The sequence below is a fragment of the Protopterus annectens genome, chromosome 9.part0 (assembly GCF_019279795.1).
Source record: "Protopterus annectens isolate FY-2018-M chromosome 9.part0, PAN1.0, whole genome shotgun sequence".
Lineage (NCBI taxonomy): Eukaryota > Metazoa > Chordata > Ceratodontiformes > Protopteridae > Protopterus > Protopterus annectens.
Genome location: NC_056743.1, coordinates 1564696650 through 1564719988, shown reverse-complemented (window position 1 = coordinate 1564719988; position 23339 = coordinate 1564696650). Strand labels below are relative to the sequence as shown.

The window sequence follows — 23339 nt, the reverse complement described above, 5'->3', positions numbered from 1 at the left end:
TAATCTGGAATGGCAGAATACAGACAATCCTAGTCATGGTGCAGGCAATTACTGAGACAAGTCATTAGAAGACTGGCACAGCCCTCATTTGAGGCTTAAATCTAGAAGAGTGAGAATTTAAGAATTTGCAACAACCCATGTGGAGACAAATGAGAAACCAAGAGAAAAACTGGCCATATGACAATACCACCCATTCAAGCAGTACAGCAAAAATTGAAGAAATCAATGCCAAACCCTATAAAAGAAACATGCCCTGAATTAGTATCAAAGACCAGAAATCTTTCCTTCATAAGACATCTCCCTTGCCAAACCTCACCAATTAAACTTGGCCAGAGATTTGCTCCCAAATTAAGGTGCACACAGAGGTGAAAACCTACCAAAACAGTCTGGTAACAAGACCCAGCAGTCTTGCAAGCTTCTCCTGCAAAGCCAGAGAAAATCATCATGAATCTCAATTTTTATTTGGGGGGAGGGAGAGAACCTCTCTTCACTGGACTAGACCCATAGTTTGGCTCTGTTAAAAGGAGAACCTCTATTAAACTTTCCCCTCTGAGGGAAACAGACTTGATGGTGGTCTTGTTCAGTGTATTGTGACCAACTCAAAGCATTTACATATCCCATGTGGGCAATTTAAGCAAAAACCTTAGTTTTCAGCAGCAGGATGAATAGCAAATCGGCTAAAATAACCCCCCCCCCCTCAGAGTCCAGTGTCTTCCACGGCTCTGTACTGGGACCCCCTCTCCTTTGACTTCTCTGATCTCCAGATTGGAGAACCAGAATGATTACCCAGCTTTTGAAATTACTGCAAACTGGGTGCTATCAAGAGCCACTCTTACCTATACCCTTTAGAAAGAACTTGCCAAAGTTTATATCTGAAACACCGAAAAAAGGGCTCAAACTAGAAGTGTATTGTTCTGTCAAGCTCCTGTCCTCAAGATACACTCTTGAAACAAAACTGAGTTAAACTGGGCACCTGGCTCAACAGCTCCATAGCTCCCTCCAATTATGGTGCAAAGTAATCAATCTTGCTCTTTCAGATTTTGTTCAAGTTGGCTTTCTCAATAGATGCTAGTGTCCTTTGATCCTCTATATCTCCACAAGCCCAAGATTAACCTCAGAAATAGGAACCTGAATATTTTCAGATTCAGATCAGGATACAGCACAAATTATCTGATGTTAGCAGTGAGACAGTGGAGAAGCTAGATAGTTGAACTGGCAATCCTAGACTTGGACAAATAAGGTCCAAAGAAAGCTGATCTGGGTAGTCCTGCAGTGGTTCAAAGTCCCAAGATGGTCAATGCCAAAATCTGAAGGGCTGCAATGAACTGGCAGAGTGTCAGGCGTAAGTGTCAAAGAAGCTGAAAAGGTAAGGTGTGCAAAAGAGTGGTGTGACCAATACCTACTGTATGGCAGAAACGAGCAGCTAAAGATAGATGCGATAGAAATAAGTTCCAGAGATGGGTAGTAGGATGCCCATTGTGGGACAGAGGACAAGAGAAGCCAAAGCATTTCCAATCGCATAAAAGGTCAGATTAATGGTGTCTTAGGTACATATGCAGAAAAGCAGACAACCTGGTGAAGGATTTGGGAATTGACAGGAAGGAAAGAGGAAATGAGGGTGTCCAGCATAGAGGTGGAGGGATTGCATGAGAAGACTTACGACAGTCCGACAAGTCAGAAAGATTGTGAAAGTCGATTTAAACACCCCAACCCCATGTAGAAAATGGGGAAAAAGGAGATAGATTCATAAGGCGCAAAGTTGAGAGTTTCAGAAGGTGTATGGTAGGACTACACAGGGACAGCTACCAAGCATAAAAGTGGAGCACCTTTGATGCAGTAAGGTACAAACTGTAAAAAAAAATCAATGAAATTAAGCAATTTGAACAGGAGTCAGAAGACTGATACTGAAATTAGCTTTTCACTAGCTTGATGTTGAAGATGGCAGTAAACAATTCACCTACTTCAATTCATGCCATACAAACCAATGTTAACACACCATGTAAAAAATCTCTGGGAGTAGAGGGTACAACCTTGACAGGGAGGACAGATGTGCCCATTCTGGGGTGGAATGGAAAGGCAGGGCAGGATACACAGCCACAATCCCTTAGAGGAAGGGTGGAGTCTTGTAGGCATCCTGGTGGTACTTGCCACAATCTGGTGTTAGTCTTCACTCCTGAGTGCACTGGCAGAAGGGTGTTGTGAGTCCATACAGCCAAGTGCATTATCCCATCCAGGGGATGTGGTAGCCTTTGCCAGGATGCAGACAAGGACACAAGTAGCCCTTGCAGCACCCTGAATTGGCAGCCCCACTGCCTTTTTGGTTCTGATTAGCATCATAGTTCTATGGTCTGACAAGTCTATTTGGCAAAGACTTTTTTCAGCAGGCACACAAGGGAAAAAATTAGAAAATGGCACTCCATACCTGAAATACAAACATGTGCTTCCCAGCTGGCACAGGACCAACAAGAACAGAGTCAAGAATCTGATCATGTGCTTCACTCTCCGCTGAGCCGACGTAAATTATCTTCCACTCGAGATCTGAAACAAAGCACTAAATTAGTATACCTTTTATCATACAAGATCCTATGTAAAATCCAGCTAAAAGCATCACTCCATTAGCTGTAATCCCCCTTCCCATTTTGATATCTTAACTACATGGGGTGGTTAGCTACTGTGCTGCAAGGTTTAGGTCTAACTTGGTTTTAAGTACAACTGTTTTACTGCCAAGTACATGTTCATGCAAGGATTATTGTTCAATTATTGTAATAGGCAAAACCTCTCCCAGTACGATTAGAGCAGTTACGTATATCTACTCTACCCCAACACTTACTAAAACCGTAGCTTTATATGCTTATTTTCTCTTTTGCAGTCAACCTACCAGCTACGTTCACTAGTTAAACTGCAACAGTGTGCAGATATCTGTTCAATGGACCTATCTGCAAGCTGCCTCAGTTTACAGTTTCATCTTCGTGTTTTACAAGCACCCTGTGTAGGTTGATATTTGAATAGCTCTATTCCTGAAACTTCGTACAAATACTAGCAGGGACTCACTCTAGGACCTGCACCCTCCTGCATTTTCCTTGCAGGACTAATATTTTTGTACTTTGGTAATCTTGGGTTTCTGCTGACTCACTCCCATTAACAATGTTATGCTGACTCTCTCCCATTAACAGTTGTTCTGAAGTGAGTTTCTTGGCTCAGCTCACTGTTTGCCCTTGCTATGCTTGGGCTCACTTCGCTCCCCATCCTAACCCCCTAATCCCACCCACTCCTGATATTTCCTTTAACCAGATGCTCCACCCTACACTGGGTCATTCCCCCATTTCCTATTATAGCAGTCATCTACACGTTTTCACTACCCTCCATTACTTTTCAACCAATGTCTACCTGCACTCTTGCTATAGTTTCTATATTGTACTACCTTACGTTAATTGAACATAGGCTCAACCCACACATCTCTCCTACCTGTATACATCTCCCTCAGCCAGTTCTCCTGACCCAACCTACCAAGTTTCTGCATAACATTTCATATAAATAAAAACCCTCCTACTTGCTTCACCAGAAGCCCTCTGTACTAGTCACTACATAAAGTCGGGTGACATTCACCCTAACCCAGGACCCCCTTAATCTACTAACACCCACTGCAACCTCACTCCAAACTACAACTCCACCCTAATAAGCACCTCCAGTTTTATGCTCTAAATATCCATAGCATTCTGAATAAAAATGCTAGACCTGCACTCTTCAGACCCAATTCTGAGACCTGGCTCAATCACAATGGATTTCTCCCACCTGGCTATAACATACTGCGACTGGAAAGAATAAATAGAAAAAAGTGGAGTAGCTATCCTTTACCGCAACAATCACACTAACCTCACCTCTACCTTTTCCCCCTCAGTCAAATGTAATGTAATTCTCAACACCTTACCAAACTGCTGCTGTCATACATACCTCCTGGTGGCATCTCCCTGCTTGAACAAATACCATCTTGCTTCAACACTACTACATAAACTATCCTAGAGGATGTAAACAAATTGGCATCACTTTAAACAGACTCCTTGTCAAAGTATAAACTTTTTATGGCTTCACACAGGTTCAGCCCACCTAAAGCCTCAAACTTGCACCCTTATTGCCTGGTTACTAGTATCTCACCCCAATAAATACCATAAATCTGAATCACTGATTCTTGGTGACCATGCCCCTATCAGAGTACTTTGATACACCTCCCATACTACTAGTGCTCAAATACAAAGCTTTCTTAATCTGACCAACTACAACCCAGAATACATTAACTGGTCTTCACTGGCTCTTTATGCGGTCCTACACAGCAATTAAACTTCTATACCTCCCCAATCTCCCCTTGGCTTACCACCACTTGTTCCTCTATGCATGTCAGATCTTGCAGAAAGAGGACCAAATCAAAATCTCCTTCAGACTTACAAAACTAAAAAATGATGGTTCTGATAAAAGCCTACTCACAATCCACCTCTAAATCACAGTAGTAACCCTGGGGACTTCTGGAAGTCAATTAACCACATAACATTCATGTAACCCACCATCTCCTAACCCTGATACTAACCAGTCTCCCATTGAAATAGCCACCCAGTTGATTCCTTTTTCATCAACACATCAGTAAATTGCCTTCTAGCTCTACAGCTCTTCCCAACTCCACCCTGGTTTCTGATTAGTCTAGCCCAACTCCACCCTGGTTTCTGATTAGTCTAGCCCTCTGAAAAACACCCTAACCCCCCCAAAATTCTCTTCAACCTGTATCAACTGTTGATATCAAAAAATTTCAGAACCTAGCCATGCTCTCCATCTGCTGACAATTTGCCACCATACTTCCTAAAAATAGCCACCTGTTCCACTGCATACCCCACATCTATCCTGACACTAGTCTGGATTTACTGTTCCATCTGGAAAGATTCTATACTATCCCCCCATCCATGGAAAGATTCTATACTATCCCCCCATCCATAGAAGAAAATGTACAAAAATTTTCAATTTTAGGCCTATAGCTATTCTCTCCACTCAAATCATGGAAAGTGTCTACGCACAATTATGCCACCTATTACTAAGAACATCTACTCAGCATGGTTTGACCAAACCATAGTACTTCCACCGCTCTCATTGCTTTTACCAATGCAGTTGCACAATCCAGAGACAACAAAACTAGTCTCTTGCTTATTACTAGACTTATAAGGCATTTGATAGTGTCTCATCCTTTGCTCATTTCTGAACAGAACTTAATATTTCCCTATCCACAGCTACATGTCCAATAGACAAGTGTTAAGTGGCTTTCTACACTGTCCCCTCATCTGCCAGTCACCACAGGTGTGCCCCAAGGCTCCATCCTAGGACCTCTTCTATTCAACATTTTTACTAAATCCTGCCCCAACTCATCCAATATGAGGATGATTCTAGTGTCATCACCTCCTGATTTCAGACCTGCTTTCTGGACCCGCTACACAGACCCCAGCAAGCTACACGGACCTGCTAACCTAAAATCCCATCACGGTTTGGCTTAGAAAATTGGGGAACTCAAGCCAGTTCAGTATTTTCAATCAACTTATTATCCACTCCACCCCCTACAAACCCCCTCCTGCCCCAACATCTTAAAAATGACAACCTTATCCCCCATCTTAAATTACTACCTCCCAACCAGGAAACTGAAGCACCAACCAAAACCCCCTCGACATCTATAAACCTAAATCAATTGAAGCCCTCTACAACAATCTTCCTTTATCCATTGGAATAAGCTACCTTAATCAGATTAGTGCCTCCCATTTAAAAATCACCCCAAAAGTCCACTTTAAATACCTGTACGTGCTCCTGTACACCACTGTAAACTTAAAATCACCTGACCCTCTGCATATACACCCCCTTCTCAATTTGTATGCATTTCTCACTACAGAACTCCCAATATCTTTTTCAGTCAATTTCTCCACTACTCAATTTACCTCCCTTTTCCTACTTAAAGTGAAATCCAAGAAAGGGGAGTAAGCCAACTACTACTTTTACTACAAGTTAAAGTATTTTTCTTATTATCCATAACAAATTTCCCGTCCTATCCACAGCCATACTTTTTCTATCAACTTCTACTCTGCTTCAGATTACTGATGTACATGCTTTTGCCTGCAAGAACCAAGATTTGCTATACAGTACCTTTATACTTAAACCATTAATTGTCATTACTTCCTCTATATGGGAAGTCCTTATGTATTGGAGATGTAGGAAATACTAACATTTGGTTTTATTGCTTTTTTGTAAACACTTTAAACTCATGTTACAATTGTGAATCCAAGCATAATGCATGTTTATATTACCTCATGCATACTGTATTGTTTGTAAACATTTTTTATGGTGTATGTAATACTTTGTGGAGCTTTTCTCCCCAGGCCTCTGCTGAAAAAGGGCACAAGCTCATACATTCCCAGTCAACAGATGTCAAATAAAGGCAAAGGAACCCCACAGACATTGGTTTGGCATGCTCATAATGTACAGAAAATTTTAATAAAACTGCTGCCTACAACACCAAATCAATGCTGAACTACAAGGCCTAAGCAAATGGACTGAAGTCAAACATTGGCTTCTCTGCCCCAGGAGAAACCACACCTGTGCATCCAAATTATTAGAAAACAGCTCTCCAGATGCTGGATTTTTTTCACTAAAATGTCAAAGCCATTTACAAACCTGTACTGTACACCCTCAAAGATTGTTAGGGCAAGCAGGGACAATGGATCTACAACCAGGCTACCATTTTACCAAGCTTCCACAACATCTTTAGTTTGAACATAAGCATTTTCTACAAATGTAGAAGCCCAGAAATTAAAGTAGACAAGCCTTACCCCCAACAGTATCTGGCAGGTTACACATGTCTGTGCATTTATCAGAATCCCCTGCTTTACACACCAGTTCTCACTTTTGAAATTCACATTTTACAGCTGCCATTTTGACATCTGACTGGGCCTCCTGAATTGTGACATTTGACAGAAGTCATGAAGTTGCTACAGCATTTAGGTAGCAACTATTTTGCCCAATTCAGCAAATCAGAATGGGCCCTCTTACCTTTAATACTGTGGGATTCAGTGTTGCATCCTTCCCTGGGACAGTATTAGTTATCTTGTCACAAAGCAGTTGTAAACACTTGTCACCTCTCCCAGTCTCTCCATGGCTTACCTGCAAGGACTGGACATGCTAGTACCACCTCATAAGGGACACTCCCATCTTACAAAAGGGTCAATAGCTGTACCTCAAGTTCAGACCACTACTAGAACACTGGTTAATGCCACGGTGGTGCAGCGGTAGCGTTGCTGCCTCACAGCAAGAGGTTCTCCCATTAGATTCTCATCTTGAGTGTGGGGAGTGCCTTGTGTGAAGTTTGCACATCCTCCCTGTGGTTGGGTGGCATTTGAAACTATTCTTAATTCCACATTGAGACCTTGGGGTGATCTGTGCCTTGCTCACAGCTACCAAATCTACTTAAAGTAAAACAAGGAAAGGGGAACAGATAATGTCATGCAACAGCAACCCCTTATATTCAGCAAACTTCTCAACATTGGGCAGTGTGATACTGTCTGCCTTTCCGATGGAAAACTGGATGGGTACTCAAATTTACTCCTAATTATGACTGGTCCTCCATAAGAGGAAGGCAGAAATGTCTTTCCTCATAACTAAAGCATAAACAAGGGGTGACTGCTCACACAGTCAAAATGGTGAAGCTCATTCCATTTCAGTGTGAAAACATACAAAGGCAAATGACACTAAGATTCCAAAATTAGGAGTGCTAGCACCTTTTAGTCAAAAGCACTTCAGCTGTACTATGGCACTAAAGAAATTGAATCAGTACATTGAAAGTGTGCCCTTTTTAAGATGCTAGTTCTACAAAGGCAACAGTAGTAAATACAGGTCTTACAGGCAAGAAAATTCAACTTTATTTTGTTGGACAAGTCAAAACATATTTAGATCTCCATACTATAAGGCAATGCCAATTTTGCATCAATTACTTCATGCAAATGTATTTTGATGCAATCCCTTACATTAATGGGGAGCAATTCTCTTTTGGTCTATGCCTGTGGTCTTTGTCCAGCTGACCTTGGGAAGTTTAGGACACTAGAAGAGGTGGATAGGGCTTAAAAGGAGGGACGTATTCCTCTACAAAAACCTGCAGCAGCAGTCATACTGGGCTATAAAGAGAACTGTATTCAAGGCACTACAGTACCCCTGCCAAATCCAGATGCATCACATTATGAGAAGCAATGCACTGTGCCACTAAGCAATATATGGGGCATTAGTACTGATGTAGAAGACAAATGTATACACTCTGCAGTTTACTTTGTGGAAGGGGCTCACCTGAACTATGCACCTTTCCCCATAGTGGTACCATTACTATAGTGTCACTCCACAAAAAGGCAAGAACAGAAATTTGCATATGAAAATTGCAAGTTTAATTTTGACTAAATGTTTAATGGGAATTCCTTGATGCTACTACACAAAATGTGCCCCCCCCCCTTAAAAACACTTGCATTGGAATATTCTCCACTTGAAGGCAGCAGATCAGCTTTAAACAGATCAGCTTTATCTAACAGAAAAACGATTTGTACATCACAGCATACAAAATTAAATATTGCATTTACACAAACAACTTTTGGTATTCAAAATGCTAGAGCATTTAGATTTGTTTTGCTGAAATATTAAGCTAACCATTTTACAATATCAGTTTATAAAAAGACCATTCTACTCTGCATTTGACCCTTTGTGCAAGTAACTTGTCCAGTACAGGTAGAGTTTGACCCTTTGTGCAAGTAACTTGTCCAGTACAGGTAGAGTTTGACAAGTGCTGTGATCTCGTGTGTGTAAGTGAAAAATCTTTTTGCTGTAATTTTTGGGATGCAGATACAGTGCAAGGTAAAAAAGCAAACCAGAAGGAAAAAGGCAAACCAAAATGTACAATCTGTTGTGAACCAAATTGGTAGCATCCAAAGGACGTAGTACAGGACATCTCTAGAAATGCTCAATATTTCACTGAAAAAGTTACTAGAATATTTGTGACTGGTGCAGAATATTCAGGTGATTTTACATGCAAAAACACATCCACAACTTCAAAGGGATAGTTTGAAACATGTAACCAGTATTTGAGAAGTATACAACTCAGTTACAGAAATATGACCACAGCACTTGTCCTTGCAGCAGTCTGGTCACAGCATATACCCAGCAAGAAAAGCATTACCTTGATAAATTCATTCTTGACAAAGGAAAAGTCTGGAAAAGGGTTGCATTATAAACCCAGGGAGAAGTCAATAACCTAACGGGGAACAGCTCCCCACTGACATACCAGGCCTTACAATGCTGCTGGAAAGAGAATCCAAAAAACAAGACCCAATACTGAACATAGCTTTTCTACACAGGGGTAGAGCACCAACATATACACCATAACCTCAGATAGATGAAGCCAAGCAGAGAAAATGAAATGCTTGAGAAATGGCAGGCTCTGACTTGCAAGTCTGAAATCAGTCTCCACATGCTGGGACTCTGCCTGGAGTCTCAGCAATTCAATCAAATTAAACTAGTATAATTTAGCCTGGTGCATTTTAAGGGCCAAGCAGCCTATACTGATAGGCTGGAGCCTACCAATATAAAGCAGTTTTATTTTCCACACAAATCTGGCAAGACCTTAAGGTTTATGAAAACTAAGATGTTTCCAGTTGCAAATTCACAATTCCTAGTAATGCTTTTTACCCTACAAGATGCACATTTGATGGAATGGTGGAGCATGTCAGCTCACAAAAAGCACAAAGATATTACCCACAAAACTAGTGAAAAAATCTGGATACTTTTAAATTGTGCTTTTAGCTGCAGAGGTAATGACACCCCCAGATGAGCTCACACCCCCAGATGAGCATGAGCTCACACCCCCAGATGAGCATGAGCTCACACCCCCAGATGAGCATGAGCTCACACCCCCAGATGAGCTCCCAAGCGACACCCCCAGATGAGCTCACACCCCCAGATGAGCTCACACCCCCAGATGAGCTCACACCCCCAGATGAGCTCACACCCCCAGATGAGCTCACACCCCCAGATGAGCTCACACCCCCAGATGAGCTCACACCCCCAGATGAGCTCCCAAGCGACACCCCCAGATGAGCTCCCAAGCGACACCCCCAGATGAGCTCCCAAGCGACACCCCTGTTTTTCACCTCTGACAAGGCACATTGATCCATTAACAGTAACAGCAACGGTGCCAAGTGCTCCCTTTCACCACTCAACCACATTCATCTATCTGATCTGATAGATGACAAAAATGACCAGTTATGTATTAGGCATGTTAATCACACATACTGCCTCGCCCCACAAACCCAGTGATCACTGAACAGTGATTGTGCAAGTACCCTTTCCATTGTACGTGAAGCCATGCCCCCACCATACTGTCTCCCTCATTAAACTATTTTCAGCAAGACAGAACTAAAAGGCTGAAGTGATGAATGAGTTTACCTACAAACATGCACAATTACACACGTCTGGCAGCACTATACCAGTTTGCTTTTACACAGTGCTTCCTCACCCACATACTCAAAGTTATCCATTTTAATATCTACCCCTTGGGAACTCAGTGTCAAGTAATGTCCCTTACTTTCAAGTGCTTTTACACATCCCACTGACTTTCCAGATAAATTTTGGGCCGTAGTCCAAGAATATTGCAAGTTTCCTACCTACCAACTATTACCCCTGCTATATTTGTTAACCAGGAAAGTCCACTGGGCCAAAGAGCCCTTTTTCAGTGGCGGCATGGGAAGAAAAGCTCCCCACATACAGTATTAAAATACAACAGCAAGATGAAAAAAAGCCCATCGACTTGACAAAAAATAAAAAGCATTATACAGCATATTCCATAAATATGATTACATGGAATACAATTGTTTACTGCAGAATAGATAAAATAGGAAAAATAGATAAAGTTAGGCACAAGTCTTTCTTGCTCAAGACCTACAGTTTCACTGCACGTACTTCCAAGTTCCTGAGGGCTGACCATGCAAGTCAGGTGGTGTACAGAGTTATGGAAGCATACGACTACCAGTATGCCAGTGACCTCCCCCTGGAGAAGCTCCCAGCTATCTCCAACTACTACTAGTGATAGCAGTGGAAGCTTCCCAGGGTAAGTCTCCAACCCCCTCCCCTAGAGGAGATGCAAGCATCCCAACATTACTATTCCTCTTCACCCACCTCAACACTTAGGGTTCTAACTGAAACAGGGCTAGGGCTTTGTCTTACTGTCAAAGCAAGAGAAATGTCCACAGATTGTTTGACTTGTGTTCAAACATGGAAAAGCAACATAACCACACTAATGACCACTTAGCTGCTTGGATCACTCAGTGTGCAGAGTAACTTAACTACAGATATTGGGTATCCAACATACCTGTAGAAGGGGCAACCCAATGAGTGGGAGCCTGCTCAGCCAAGTGATGAGAACTGTACAACCACAAGATATGGACATCACCTTTGGTGTTCTGGTCCAGGTTAGATGGCCGAAAAAATGTGGTACGAGTTACAGCAGGGTGCTCTCTGGAGCCTTGAACCATCTCAGTTACTGCAGATATCTATGGTCTCCATTTTAGGGAGTGCATTTTTAGATTTAGACTTCTAGCATTGAGCAGCATTACCCTCAGGTGTTGCTTGCCTGTTCATGTTATGGTGGTGAATTTGTCATTTGAACCTTGCCTAAAAAAGGTACTATGGGGGGGGGGGGGCAAGAGCTTCAGCCAGTATCCAGAATCCCAGGGGGTGACATGTGCAGGCCATCTCTGCCCAAGCATTGTGGTCTGTCAACCATGTTGTCCCAGGCAAACAAACGGGATCCCCTTAGAATGACACCAGACATGCAGCCAATTGTTGGTCAATTTTGTCCTTGTACTGCAGTATCATTCTGGGAATGGCAGGATGCTATTTAGGGCTAGGGTCATACCTGCCTGGGCTACAAGATCTGAGAACTCTTCCATGTCTTTTCATGTAGTCCAGGGAGGTAGATCTCAAGTCATTCACACCAACATGTACAATGAGTCATATCTGTACTTGGAGTGACCCGAATGCATGGGTTGTGGCAGATCCTGGCACCAGGCAGCTGACAGTAATCTTGTTAGCCTGGTGAGTGGGACATCAGTGCGCCCGACTAGAGTCACCTTTGACTAGCATTGGGAACATTGCCTTATGAGCTGTGGTTGCTTGAGCAGATTACTACTGGGAGCCTCTGCAAATGTTTGTGTTTCTATGTGTGTATTTTGGTGGTGTAGGTTTAGTGGGACTATGCGAGAAGTGTGATGCAGTGCAAGTCTGTCTTGGTTGGAGAGCTTTGCCTCCAGTTTGGCTAATAAGTACATCTCTCAGGTGGTAGTGTTGGGTGGTAGAAGGTGTACATGAGGCAATTGCTACATTGCCCTAAGATGCCAGGATTCAGATAGACAAGAGAACACTGGGAGCTGACCCTTGTACATGCCGGAATAAAAAACTATTTTCCTCTATCTAGAGGAGCAGTTCACTAAGCAAGAGAGGAAAGTACAAAAACTGTTTTCCCCTAGGTAATGAGGAAGATCGAGTGCTATAGTAATTTGTAGCTTTAGTGCTCAAGTTCTGAAGTGCTGAGCATGAAAAAGCAAATTCAAGTGCTAAAACTAAGAATCTGTATCTGGACTAGACTAGTTACAGGAAAGAAAAGTAAACCATAGTTGAGTGACCACACAAAGCATATTGGGAAGGTCAGGTGACCACATGTTCTAGAGTAAAACATGGGGAGGCTTCTTAGACTCTAGAAAAAAGCATTACATTTTCAGATGGGCTAAACTGAGTTGCACTGAAGCGCTTCCATACGGTATGTGCCTGCAAGGTCAAGCTTTAACACCAAGTACAGCCCAAGAACCAATAAAGCTAAACTTTGGTGAAGACCAACAAGTTAATTCAAGCACAAAAAGAAACTTGCTAGCCTTAAAATGGCCCACAGGGCAGCTAGCCTAGTATTTAGCAATGAACCCATAAGCAAAGCAATGCCATGAGCAAATGGACAACTACCAAACAAGGAAGCAAGTGTTCCAGTGTTTATATTTTTACACAGAGTAACTGACTTGCTGGACTAAGCATGTTATGTTCCATATTCCAGTTACGGACAAGAAATTGTACAACTGCCATTAACACATAAGCCAAGCTTTAAGTTACATCAATAGCAAGCACCACATTTTGTCATGATGTATTGAATCACTTGAGTGCACGTGCACTGGGACTGTACTCACAGATGTTAAATATAACTTATAAGGGCTGGTTTGTCAATGTTATATGCAATTACAGGGGGGAAAGGACCAATTCAGGACTATCATGGCTTTTGGTTGCTCTTGCTTCATTGTACCGATTACCAGCCTTTTTCTATGCAGATTTTACAGTCTTGCTGGCACATTTTCTCTCGCATACTCTATGGAGTTGTTACTGCAGCTGTCCTTGCCATTCACTAGTCAGTGGAGGTGGGTTGCCAATGCATACATACTAATCCCATACAGCACAGCAGAGAAAACGCATTTAAACCATTAACAGGTGGATATGACTTGACATCATACTAGTACAAGTTACCAAATTCCTACCACATTAGGTAGGATGCATTTTTGTGCTACAGTTTAGAGCTCACTACTTTGTTATGCCACTTAAACAAAAGTTCTGATATTTTATTAAGCCCCAATCCCCCCATTAGATCTTTAATAACCCTTCCAACTACATCACCCCCATCCCACCACTGGGCAAGCAATATTGAATGCACAAATCAAATATACTTCCCCTAGAACGAATGCTCTCTGGTAGGACATGCCCCACCCCAAAAAACATGAGATTTTAGTCCTACATCTTTGACACTACCTGCATTCTTTTCTGAGCATGCAGAAACTGAGCATCCAAGTGCTCCGGATTAGGTGGAACACTCTGCATTTAATGAGCAAAGCAACTTTTCCACTGTTGCGCATTGAACAGCTGTGGCTCCACTACATGCATTCTGATTAGCTTGTGTACTGCAATTACTGCCAATTGGCATCATGGTACACAAGCCAATGCATAGCTCTCTGCTGCCCTTCCACATTACACAGCATTGGCTGCGCTCTACAGTTTGGCTTGTACACTGCAAGCCAATCGCAAACACAAGCCAATCAAGTAATAAGTCTCAGAATGACATGAGTCAATGACGCTGGCCACAGATCTCGGAGTTGTGCGACAACACTGAACTCTTGAGGTAAGCCGATGCTGTCAAATGGAAAGCTACCTATGATAAAACAGTAATATTGCTGTTTAAAAGCAATGATTTGTTCTACAGAGCTTTCTGGTGATCTGTACAAGCATACACATACACTTCACAACTTGCATCTGAAAGTTTTTGGCCAGATGATTTAAATGATATTTGTGCTTAGTAATACTGGCTATTCTCTTTTGTATCAGCTTAGCTAAATAAATTGTAGAAATTAATTTGTAAAGAATGCTGGCTGTTTCATGCTTTTGCAGCCAATCGTTTTGTGACTTGTACTGACTTTTGAATGTCACTTATTTTTAATTGTTTTTGAATGAGCTAAAAAAGTCAGCTTCCATACGATTAAGACTGAGAAGGTGATGTGTTTACAGCATTAGCTTTAACAAGATTAAATACTGACATTTTCATCAGTAAAAATTAGGTTAGTATGCTGCGGTTTTATTTAATTTTGAAAAACAAAATCAGACTACAAAATATAAAAAACCTTACCTTGGACAGCAGATATCTACTTGAATTTCTGTTCTAGTTTTGCAGCACTGAAGTATTTCCTGGTTGTATTCATGAAATGCAGGATTGCTGCTGTTTACATTTTCATCTAGTGCAAAATGATACATGTACTACATACAGTAGATGCACAACTGATTGTAAAGTGATGAAATATGTTGAGATCACGATAATTTACCATTAGTGTAACTCACCATGACAAAGGGAGATAATGCCAGCACAACAGTCATCTGGAATTTTGTAAATTATGTCATTTGTGACTATCAGCATAAGCTATACAAGATGCTTGTGTTTGAATTGTATGCCATGTGTATATCAATCTAGGTTTGTACAGACATGTGCTGAAAAGATTTTATAAAGTACTGAGTTTAAAGATGTATTCCTGCTGGTAGAGAACAGAAATGTACATGCACTATTGTATTCCTGCTGGTAGAGAAAAGAAATGTACATGCACTATTGTAGCAGTTTAAGTGTATAGTGAGTTGAGGGCCTGGCCTCACTTACACCAGGGACTCATGCTAACAGTGGGTGCAGTGGATGTGCCCCCTATTGGCCAGCATATGCCATCCATAAACCCCAGTGGTGTGTCCAGTTGCCCAGCAAGATAGGAACTGGGAATTTGAGCTAGGCTGTTCATTGGTATATTGGCAGGCTAGAATATCAGATTATAAAATGTTTTGGATCTGAGAAGTGTCTTATTGAATTTTATAGATGTTCTACCATGCTCCTTGGCACCTTTCACAGTGCAAAAATAGGGTGTTCCACATTTTGACCATTTGTCACATTGTTAGAGCCTGTGTTCCACATTGGCCCAAGACCTATGTGCAGAAATAGCATCACCACCTCAGTACAAGTGGTTACTTCAGTACCACTCTTGCATAAAAAACAGGATTTTTTTTACATCCTCACCAGTGAATCAGGGGCAATAGTTAACCATATCCTAGTACGGTCCCATTGGTTCATGCGTGGCACAGCTTGTGTAATTTGACTATTCAAATAGCAGACTTATGCAAATGACACTTGGCACAAACAGAAGTCACCTGTCTACATGTGATTTTTTTGTTTATACTCTTTAGAGCAAGAGGCTCCAGAGCTAAATGAATTAAATGCTAGTTTTTAAACTATTCAGTATCATTTACAGACATGAGCTTATTTTTCTGTCTTAAGAAAACATTGGTTTGCGCAAGATGCCATTTTCATCTCATGGAAACAGTGACGCCCAAGTTAATGTTGCATTATAACTGCATCGGCTTTTCAAATCCATAACAAAGACAACTCCGGGGACTGATGTTTGCAGAAGACATTGTGATATGTAGTGAGAGTAGGGACCAGGTTGAGGAGACCCTGGAGAGGTGGAGATATGCTTGAGAGGAGAGGAATGAAGGTCAGCAGGGCTAAAACAGAATGTGTGTAAATGATAGGGAGGGTAGAGGAATGGTGAGGATGCAAGGAGTAGAGTTGGTAAAGGTGGATGAGTTTAAGTACTTGGGATCAACAGTTCAGAGTAACAGTGAGTGTGGAAAAGAGGTGAAGGAGAGTACAGGCAGGGTGGATGGAAAGGGTGGAGAAGTGTGTCAGGAGTGATTTGTGACAGACTGGTACCAATAAGAGTGAAAGGGAAGATCTACAAGAGGGTAGTGAGACCAGCTATGTTATATGGGTCAGAAACAGTAGCATTGTTGAAAAAGCAGGAGTCAGAGCTGGATGCGGCAGAGTTAATGTTAAGATTTGCACTGGGTGCGACTCGGATGGACAGGATTAGGAATCAGTACATTAGAGGGTCAGCTCAGGTTGGACAGTTTGGAGACTAAGCAAGAGAGGTGAGATTGCGTTGGTTTGGACATGTGCTGAGGAGGGATGCTGGGTATATTGGGAAAAGGATGCTAAGGATGGAGCTGCCAGGTAAGAGGAAAAGAGGAAGGCCTAAGATGAGGTTTATGGATGTGGTGAGAGAGGACATGCAGGCGGTTGGTGTGAAAGAGCATGATGCAGAGGACAGGAAGAAATGGAAACAGATGATCCGCTGTGGCAACCCCTAACGGGAACAGCCAAAAGATTATGAACAAAGACTTAACTCTAACATTGAATTTATGCAAGCAATATTTAAAAAGGTATTTCGCCGAAACTGGTGCATTAACCCACCAGGTGCACAGCAAACCCCACCTGCTACCATTTTGACTGCACCACCCATTTGATTGAAAGATGCCACCAAAACACTAGGTAATATAGACCTACAAACAGATTAGCAAAATTAAAGAAAATACAGAAAAAATACATGCATATGCTTATTGCAAAATACTGGTGTACTGTTCTACTCTGATTAGGACCAAGGCCCAGACTTGCCCAACTTAAAGATCTCATGAAGTTTTCCTTATCAAAGTATTTGATTGTTAAAGGGGTGTATATTATGATGTTTATATTATGAATTTTGTACCCGTTTTGGCAGAACTTCCAACTATTACAGTATGTTGCAAGTTAGCAGCCACCTTCCCCCAAAAGCAATGATCGTGATTTTAATCATGCACAGCTTTGTGCTGTAAATTGTTAAACTAAAATGTGAAATCTATTAATTTTAAATGCAAAATGTATTTTTTGGTTAACACATTTGATGTTGGCTGCTTGTAATACAGATGGCTTTAAAACTGCAGGGAGGGATTTGAAATTTAATGTTTAAGAAGTTTTGGTATAGGATGTTGTACTGAGCCCAAACTTTGTTCCGACATGCAACTTATTTGCATTTTACAAAAAAAAGTTTGGCAGGTTGATGGGAGAAAGGATTTAATGTCTCAGATCGTGTACGTAGCGCAGTTAAGTCGTTTAAAGTGAGTTTGTTGAAAGGAACTCCGTAATTGGTACTCCGCTCCGAACCAGTGAAGGTTTCAGTTTAGTGTTATTTACGTAGAGTTCTCAGGTGACTTGAGTAGTGGTAATATGGGAGTCTGGTGACCAAGGCCGGCCTTGTAAAGGGAGCAATTTTGGTTTATTTTTTTATTTTAGTTTCATTAGTGCATTCTTTCTTCCCAGTGCTGCAGCAGGTGGCGGGGAAGAAAGAACGCACTAACTTAACTAATTAAAAAAAAAATACAAGAGCGTCGGAACCATATGGGGGGGGGGGGGTGAGCACCCTCCCGCTGCAGCAGGTAGATTGTGCTATTAGCGTCTTCTCCTTTGAGAATCATGCATGCTTACGCCAGCTTGGAAGTAAATCCAATTTTCAGTTGCGCGCAAATTTTAAGCTAGCAGTTCCATGAAGTGGGGGGCTAAGTCCACGTGGCAGTTTGATTTAGAAAGAAGGTGAGTAAGTATGCGTGTGTAATTCAAACTGTTTCTGTATGCGAGAGAAAGATTGCGTGCGCTTGGTGTTTGTAATCTCAACCAGTGTTAAAAGGTCACTCTGGGAAACTTCTGCATCTTCTCATCTGCACTGCAGTCTAGGAACCAGCCCATCTGCAAAAGGAAGATTGGCATTTTTAATGCATTTCAGTGGTCTTACGAAGATAGCTGCTTCCCACTGAAAATAACACATGCATTATTTCTTAGTGACACAGCTAGTCGATGGTGCTAAAAAGATAAAAAATGCTAAATATAATACTGTCAGGTAGCACTCGTTTACAGAAGAAACACTAGTCAGGAAAGCTTAGCGTTCAGGGACTGTATACTGTTTGCATGGGCTTCTGGTCAATAGACCTTAATTATGCCACTTGTCTAACTTTGTTAACACATCTAGTAATGTATAAATCGAGAGTAAACTATTGAAACACTGTGGACTGAATGACAAGCACCAACGCCTAGAAGGAAATCCAATGGACTCCTTACAGTAAAATTATTCTAGTTGACAAGCCTAGTACTCATTAAAATGCAGATGTTACATTTATTCGATTAAACCATTTTGTTTGGGGGGGGGGGGATGACCTAAAAAACCCAGCTGGCTGATATTTTTGTGTAGCATTTTATACACAAACACACACACACAGCATATTAAGTACTCGACCATAGGCAGTTTTCTGTTCTCACGGCCAGCCTTAGGCATAGGCGAACTAGGCGACCGTGGCAGCAGTATGTATGTGTGTATTAAATGTACATTCCTGGATGGTTCTGTTCTTTTGATTAGATTCAAAACCCATCACCATGTAAATAGAGCCACTGCCCATTTCATTTTCAACATTCATAAGATGGCGATCAGCTCAGGATTTATTCCAGACAACAAAATAAAATCCCACACAGAGGTGATAATTCAAATTAGACTTGATAGGTCAGGGAGAAGCAACAGAAAATAGGTTTGCAAAAAAAAAAAAAGGCAATGGATAAAAGTCAAACATTCAGACTCAGTCATTTTGGGCTCCCACTCGGTTTCACATCTCCTAGCGAGTGGCTAAAAGTCAGCAGATCAAACATGTGCTTCTACATGATAACTAGCCAAGTAGCTGAGTTACTAGTCTGAAAGATATCAAAGGCTCATTTTATCATCATTGTAATGAAAGAAGGTTTGTGTTGCATTTGTATTACTTTTACAGCAAGTAAAGATGGTTGAGATTTTTTTTGCGTGTATGATGTGGTTTGTCAAATATGTAACCCAAATAGTCAGACTGCAGGAAAAAAACAGATTTTCAGGATCTGTTCTGGTACATGCAGGTATGTGCAATTCATGTGGTTTGTGAGTGTATGCACGTGTGCGTAATTGGTCAGACTATATATGCTGGAGTGAAAGAGAGAGTGAGAGAAACAGATTGGTGTGCGCCTTAACTTTCCACATTTTGCCTCTCAAAATGTGAGGTTTTCTGAAATCTTTGTAGGCTGCAGTTGCTAACAGAATTGATGTCCTTCAGAAAATGCACATTAATGTTAAATTATTACAACCTTTTCAGTGTTTAAGAGGATTAGTTAAAATTTCCATAATGGATTTGTCTACTTATTCGAGCTAGAAGATTGTGTGCATGTGTGTTGGACAGGGGAGACTGTACATGTATGTATGTGTGTAAGACAAGGAAGAGATTTGTGAGTGGCTTGATTCTCAAGTTCACAAAATATACAAGATCTTCAGGTTTTTGGTTTATGCCTTGTATAACTTCTGAGGTGGGTATTCCTGCGGTTTCAATGATGAGTTTTGCCATTTCAATGAATATGAGTTTCAAGGGCAGACAAGTTTACTGCTCATGCCAAGTCTGTTTTCATTGTGAGACTATTTGTTTAGCAAATGGCTGTGTGCTATTTCAATATCTGTAATCACTGTAGAAGCAAATGGAATATATGCCTAGTAACTGGTGAGATAATCAAGTAATGGAATACTGGAATTGCTGAGGAGGGGGCTGCTGCTGGTGTTTGCCGCAGAAGGGGTTGCTCTGGGGTGGCAGTCTATTACCCTTCCTAGAACTCTATTTGACCATATGGCTCTGGTATTTCAAGTAGAAAATACGTACGCAAAGGTAGCTGCAGTTTAACTACATTGCAAGGTATCTCTTCCTATGCATTTAAATTTAAGGAAATGATGGGAGTGGCTTTCTTGGGGAATGACCCAGTGGGTGAGGCTCAAATAGGGGTGTTTCATGTGTGGTGAGGGTGGAGCTTAAGGGGCGCAGGAGCACTACTTCGCCGGTTGCAAAAGCATGCAACCCTCTTAACAGACATACTAGTCAATGGGTATAACCTTTCTGCTACATGACACAGATTTGCCGTTACATTAGTACATTGCAATCGTTAATCTCCGCCCTCCCGCATATCACGGCGGGCACGCCCATTCCTGTGTGAACTCAGTGGTGGGTTAATTCACTTCAATTTCGCCGTTATAGCCATTGCCAGTATTTCAAGCGTTGCCAAGATTTCTTGCAAACAGGTTGAGACGTATGTTTTAAGATACATTTATAGAATATTACCCGTTTTCCCAGCGAGCCATCGTGGTTCCTTTTTATAGGCAGGAACGTTCTAAAAACAAGTTTCGAAGTACTGAAGTGGATAGCACCAAACTTCAGTCCATTTTATATATATATATATATATATATATATATATATATATATATATATATATATATATATATATATATCTCATATATTAGATAACACACACTCATACATAAACAGAAAATGGAGTAGCTTTAGTGAGTTTCGTTCAGTTTCCTTTGAATGCGGGAAACACTCCCCACAGCCATTACTTTCATTTTGTATTTCCCTTCCGCATTATTGCAGTGTAGTACATCCTAATACCCGATGCATAATCGTGAGGCCAATGAAGGCTTAAAGCATTCATTCAGTCCTCGCCCACACCACTGGGTGTTGGGCACGGTTTGGGCGCACCTAGCTACTGCGCAGGGGGCACCGTATCACCAGAACAACTTGTATTTAGAATACTTCAAAGCATTTTGAGTCCCCAATAATGCACCATGGTGTACAAAACAACTTCCAACCAGAAATTGCAAGCTTCGTCTAATAAATGAGATTCCCCACCAATCACAACAAGCGGGTGGTCAAGTACAACATGGTAACTTACAATGCAACCGTAGCCCTTCATTCATACTGAAGTAACTCCATGTTCGGTTTTTGAAATCCTAAAAATCCATTTTCCAATTGCTCTGCATCAGAGGCATTTTACACCCAAAGCAAACATATTTTAAAAGATATCCACACCAATTCATCGAAACACTACACCACGATGGCTCGCTCGGAAAATATGCTATAAATTAAGCTATGCATTTTCTGTATAATAAAACATTTAACCACCCAGTGAATGTCTGTTGAAGTGGTTATGCTGTTAGTAATTGTCCTGTATTTACTGGAGCTTTTTCCCTCGGGCCTCCGCCGAAGAGACCTTTGTACCCAGCCAACAAATGTAAGCGTTCCACTAGTACATTTTGCAGACATAAGCCATTTCATGGGCTATTACTAGAGTAAAAACTCCGCGAAGCCTTTAAGTACCTGCACAATAATGGATAAGTGAGTGTTAAAAAAATGTTTCTAGTTACGTGCATTAGTCTTCCTGCAGTTCGTGATGTAATGGCTAGGTGTTGTGGATAAAGGTCTTAGTGCATTTTGACTGCAAATACTTCGTTCAGTTTTGGCACTCGTGTGATTTCTGAATGACAGTCTACGGTATACCCCCAATCGGGAAAAAGCCAAAGGGTATCGAAAATATACTCCAAAGTAATGAAGTTACGTACTCCCAAATTACTTAAAGGTAAGCCATTATACAGAGCAGAAATTTTAACTTTATATTTCCACAAGCTAAAACACTTTCAAGCAACCCACTAACAAACAAAAACAAACCTATTAGGCAGCACATCAAGAGTCAGAGGTGGAGAATCATAGTACGGCAGCCTATCAAAATATAATGGGAGGATATCCCGCCCGCGCCAATATTTGAACTGTCAACCCCAGCTCCAACAAGCGAGAAAGTTTTTCACCTCCCGCCAGTCACAAGTTCCCGCTAATTTTGCGTCTAACAAGAAGACTTTTACTCACCATCTGGTAGGTCCTCAAGACATTCAAATGTAATCTCAAATTGGAAGGGGTTTGCAAAAGGGCATGGATTATCCAACACTACTACGTTCAGAACCTGCACCTTAGCCATCACTGCAATAATTAGCTACCCGAAATTATTTTCGTAATAGAATCAATACACTACTCTCACAGAGAGCGTACAAAAAATACAACGCTGTTTACAACTAGTAAGTTGAAGTGATAAAAGCGCGACTTCACAAAACAGTTGCACGGCGACCAGCGCTATCCAGAATAATAAGTTACAATATTATTTAACCTTATTACGCACTTAAAAAATGAGTACTGTTTATAAGGTAGAATATAAAGTCCACTAATGCATTGCTCACGTTAAATAACCACAATAGGCTCTATCTGTCCTCATTCACCGTAAGCAATTCGTCAAATGGTTATCTGTGACTTTCTTTCACCTATTTAAATACTAGCCCTAAACCCGCTGCTCTTCTGTATTCTATGATTGGGCGCAACACACAAAAAATTGCTGTCTGTCAAAAAGCAGTTTCTTACGTAATTGGTTGCTTTTCGGACGCTTTTTTTTTTACAGAGAGATAGGCCGGACGTGATACAGAGGCGGCGCTTTAAGATCATTAAGCTTTGTTTCGTGAGTTGAACGGAACAGGTAAATATACGTGCAAGTTTATGTTATAGAAGAGCATAGCCAGGTACAGTTAGCCACCTGACGGTGTGCATTTTGGCTATGACTAGATTTTTATAGTTGAAGTGACACGATGTGCAAAAATGGCAAAAGGGGTTGTGGATGGATGTAGTAGTAATGTAAGTTGTTGATTTATTGGCTTTGCGTGAAAATGGTAATTAATAGCTTATTTTATGTATTTATTCATTCAGTGGTTATTTAGGTACTATTGTATATAAGAGTTCAGAGCAGTAATACCGCTTCTAGCCGTTTTACATCGCGTAGCGTAAAGCGGAATTTCTGTGAAGACTTTTCTGTACCTTGTAACTATACCTAGTTTTGTTTTTGCCCCGCTCTTTGTTAAATTATTGATTCACTGGAAAATCACTAATTATTACAGTCCATTATGTCTCCCAGCACAAGAAATCTGGATAAAAGCTCCAAAAAATA

General features: G+C 41.2%; 1 protein-coding gene across 1 annotated transcript in view; it reads right to left on the bottom strand.

Annotated features, from left to right (window-relative positions):
- The window catches only part of LOC122812184 (histone chaperone asf1b-like), a 50968-nt gene extending 28317 nt beyond the window's left edge, over window positions 1-22651 (bottom strand). Inside the window, exons 1-2 of the mRNA XM_044084505.1 lie at window positions 22220-22651; window positions 2423-2538 (exon numbers count right to left, since the gene is read on the bottom strand). Of these exons, the coding sequence (XP_043940440.1) occupies window positions 2423-2538; window positions 22220-22328 (225 nt within the window). The 5' untranslated portion in view covers window positions 22329-22651. The remainder of the gene's footprint in view (window positions 1-2422; window positions 2539-22219) is intronic.
- Between the last annotated feature and the right edge of the window lie 688 nt (window positions 22652-23339).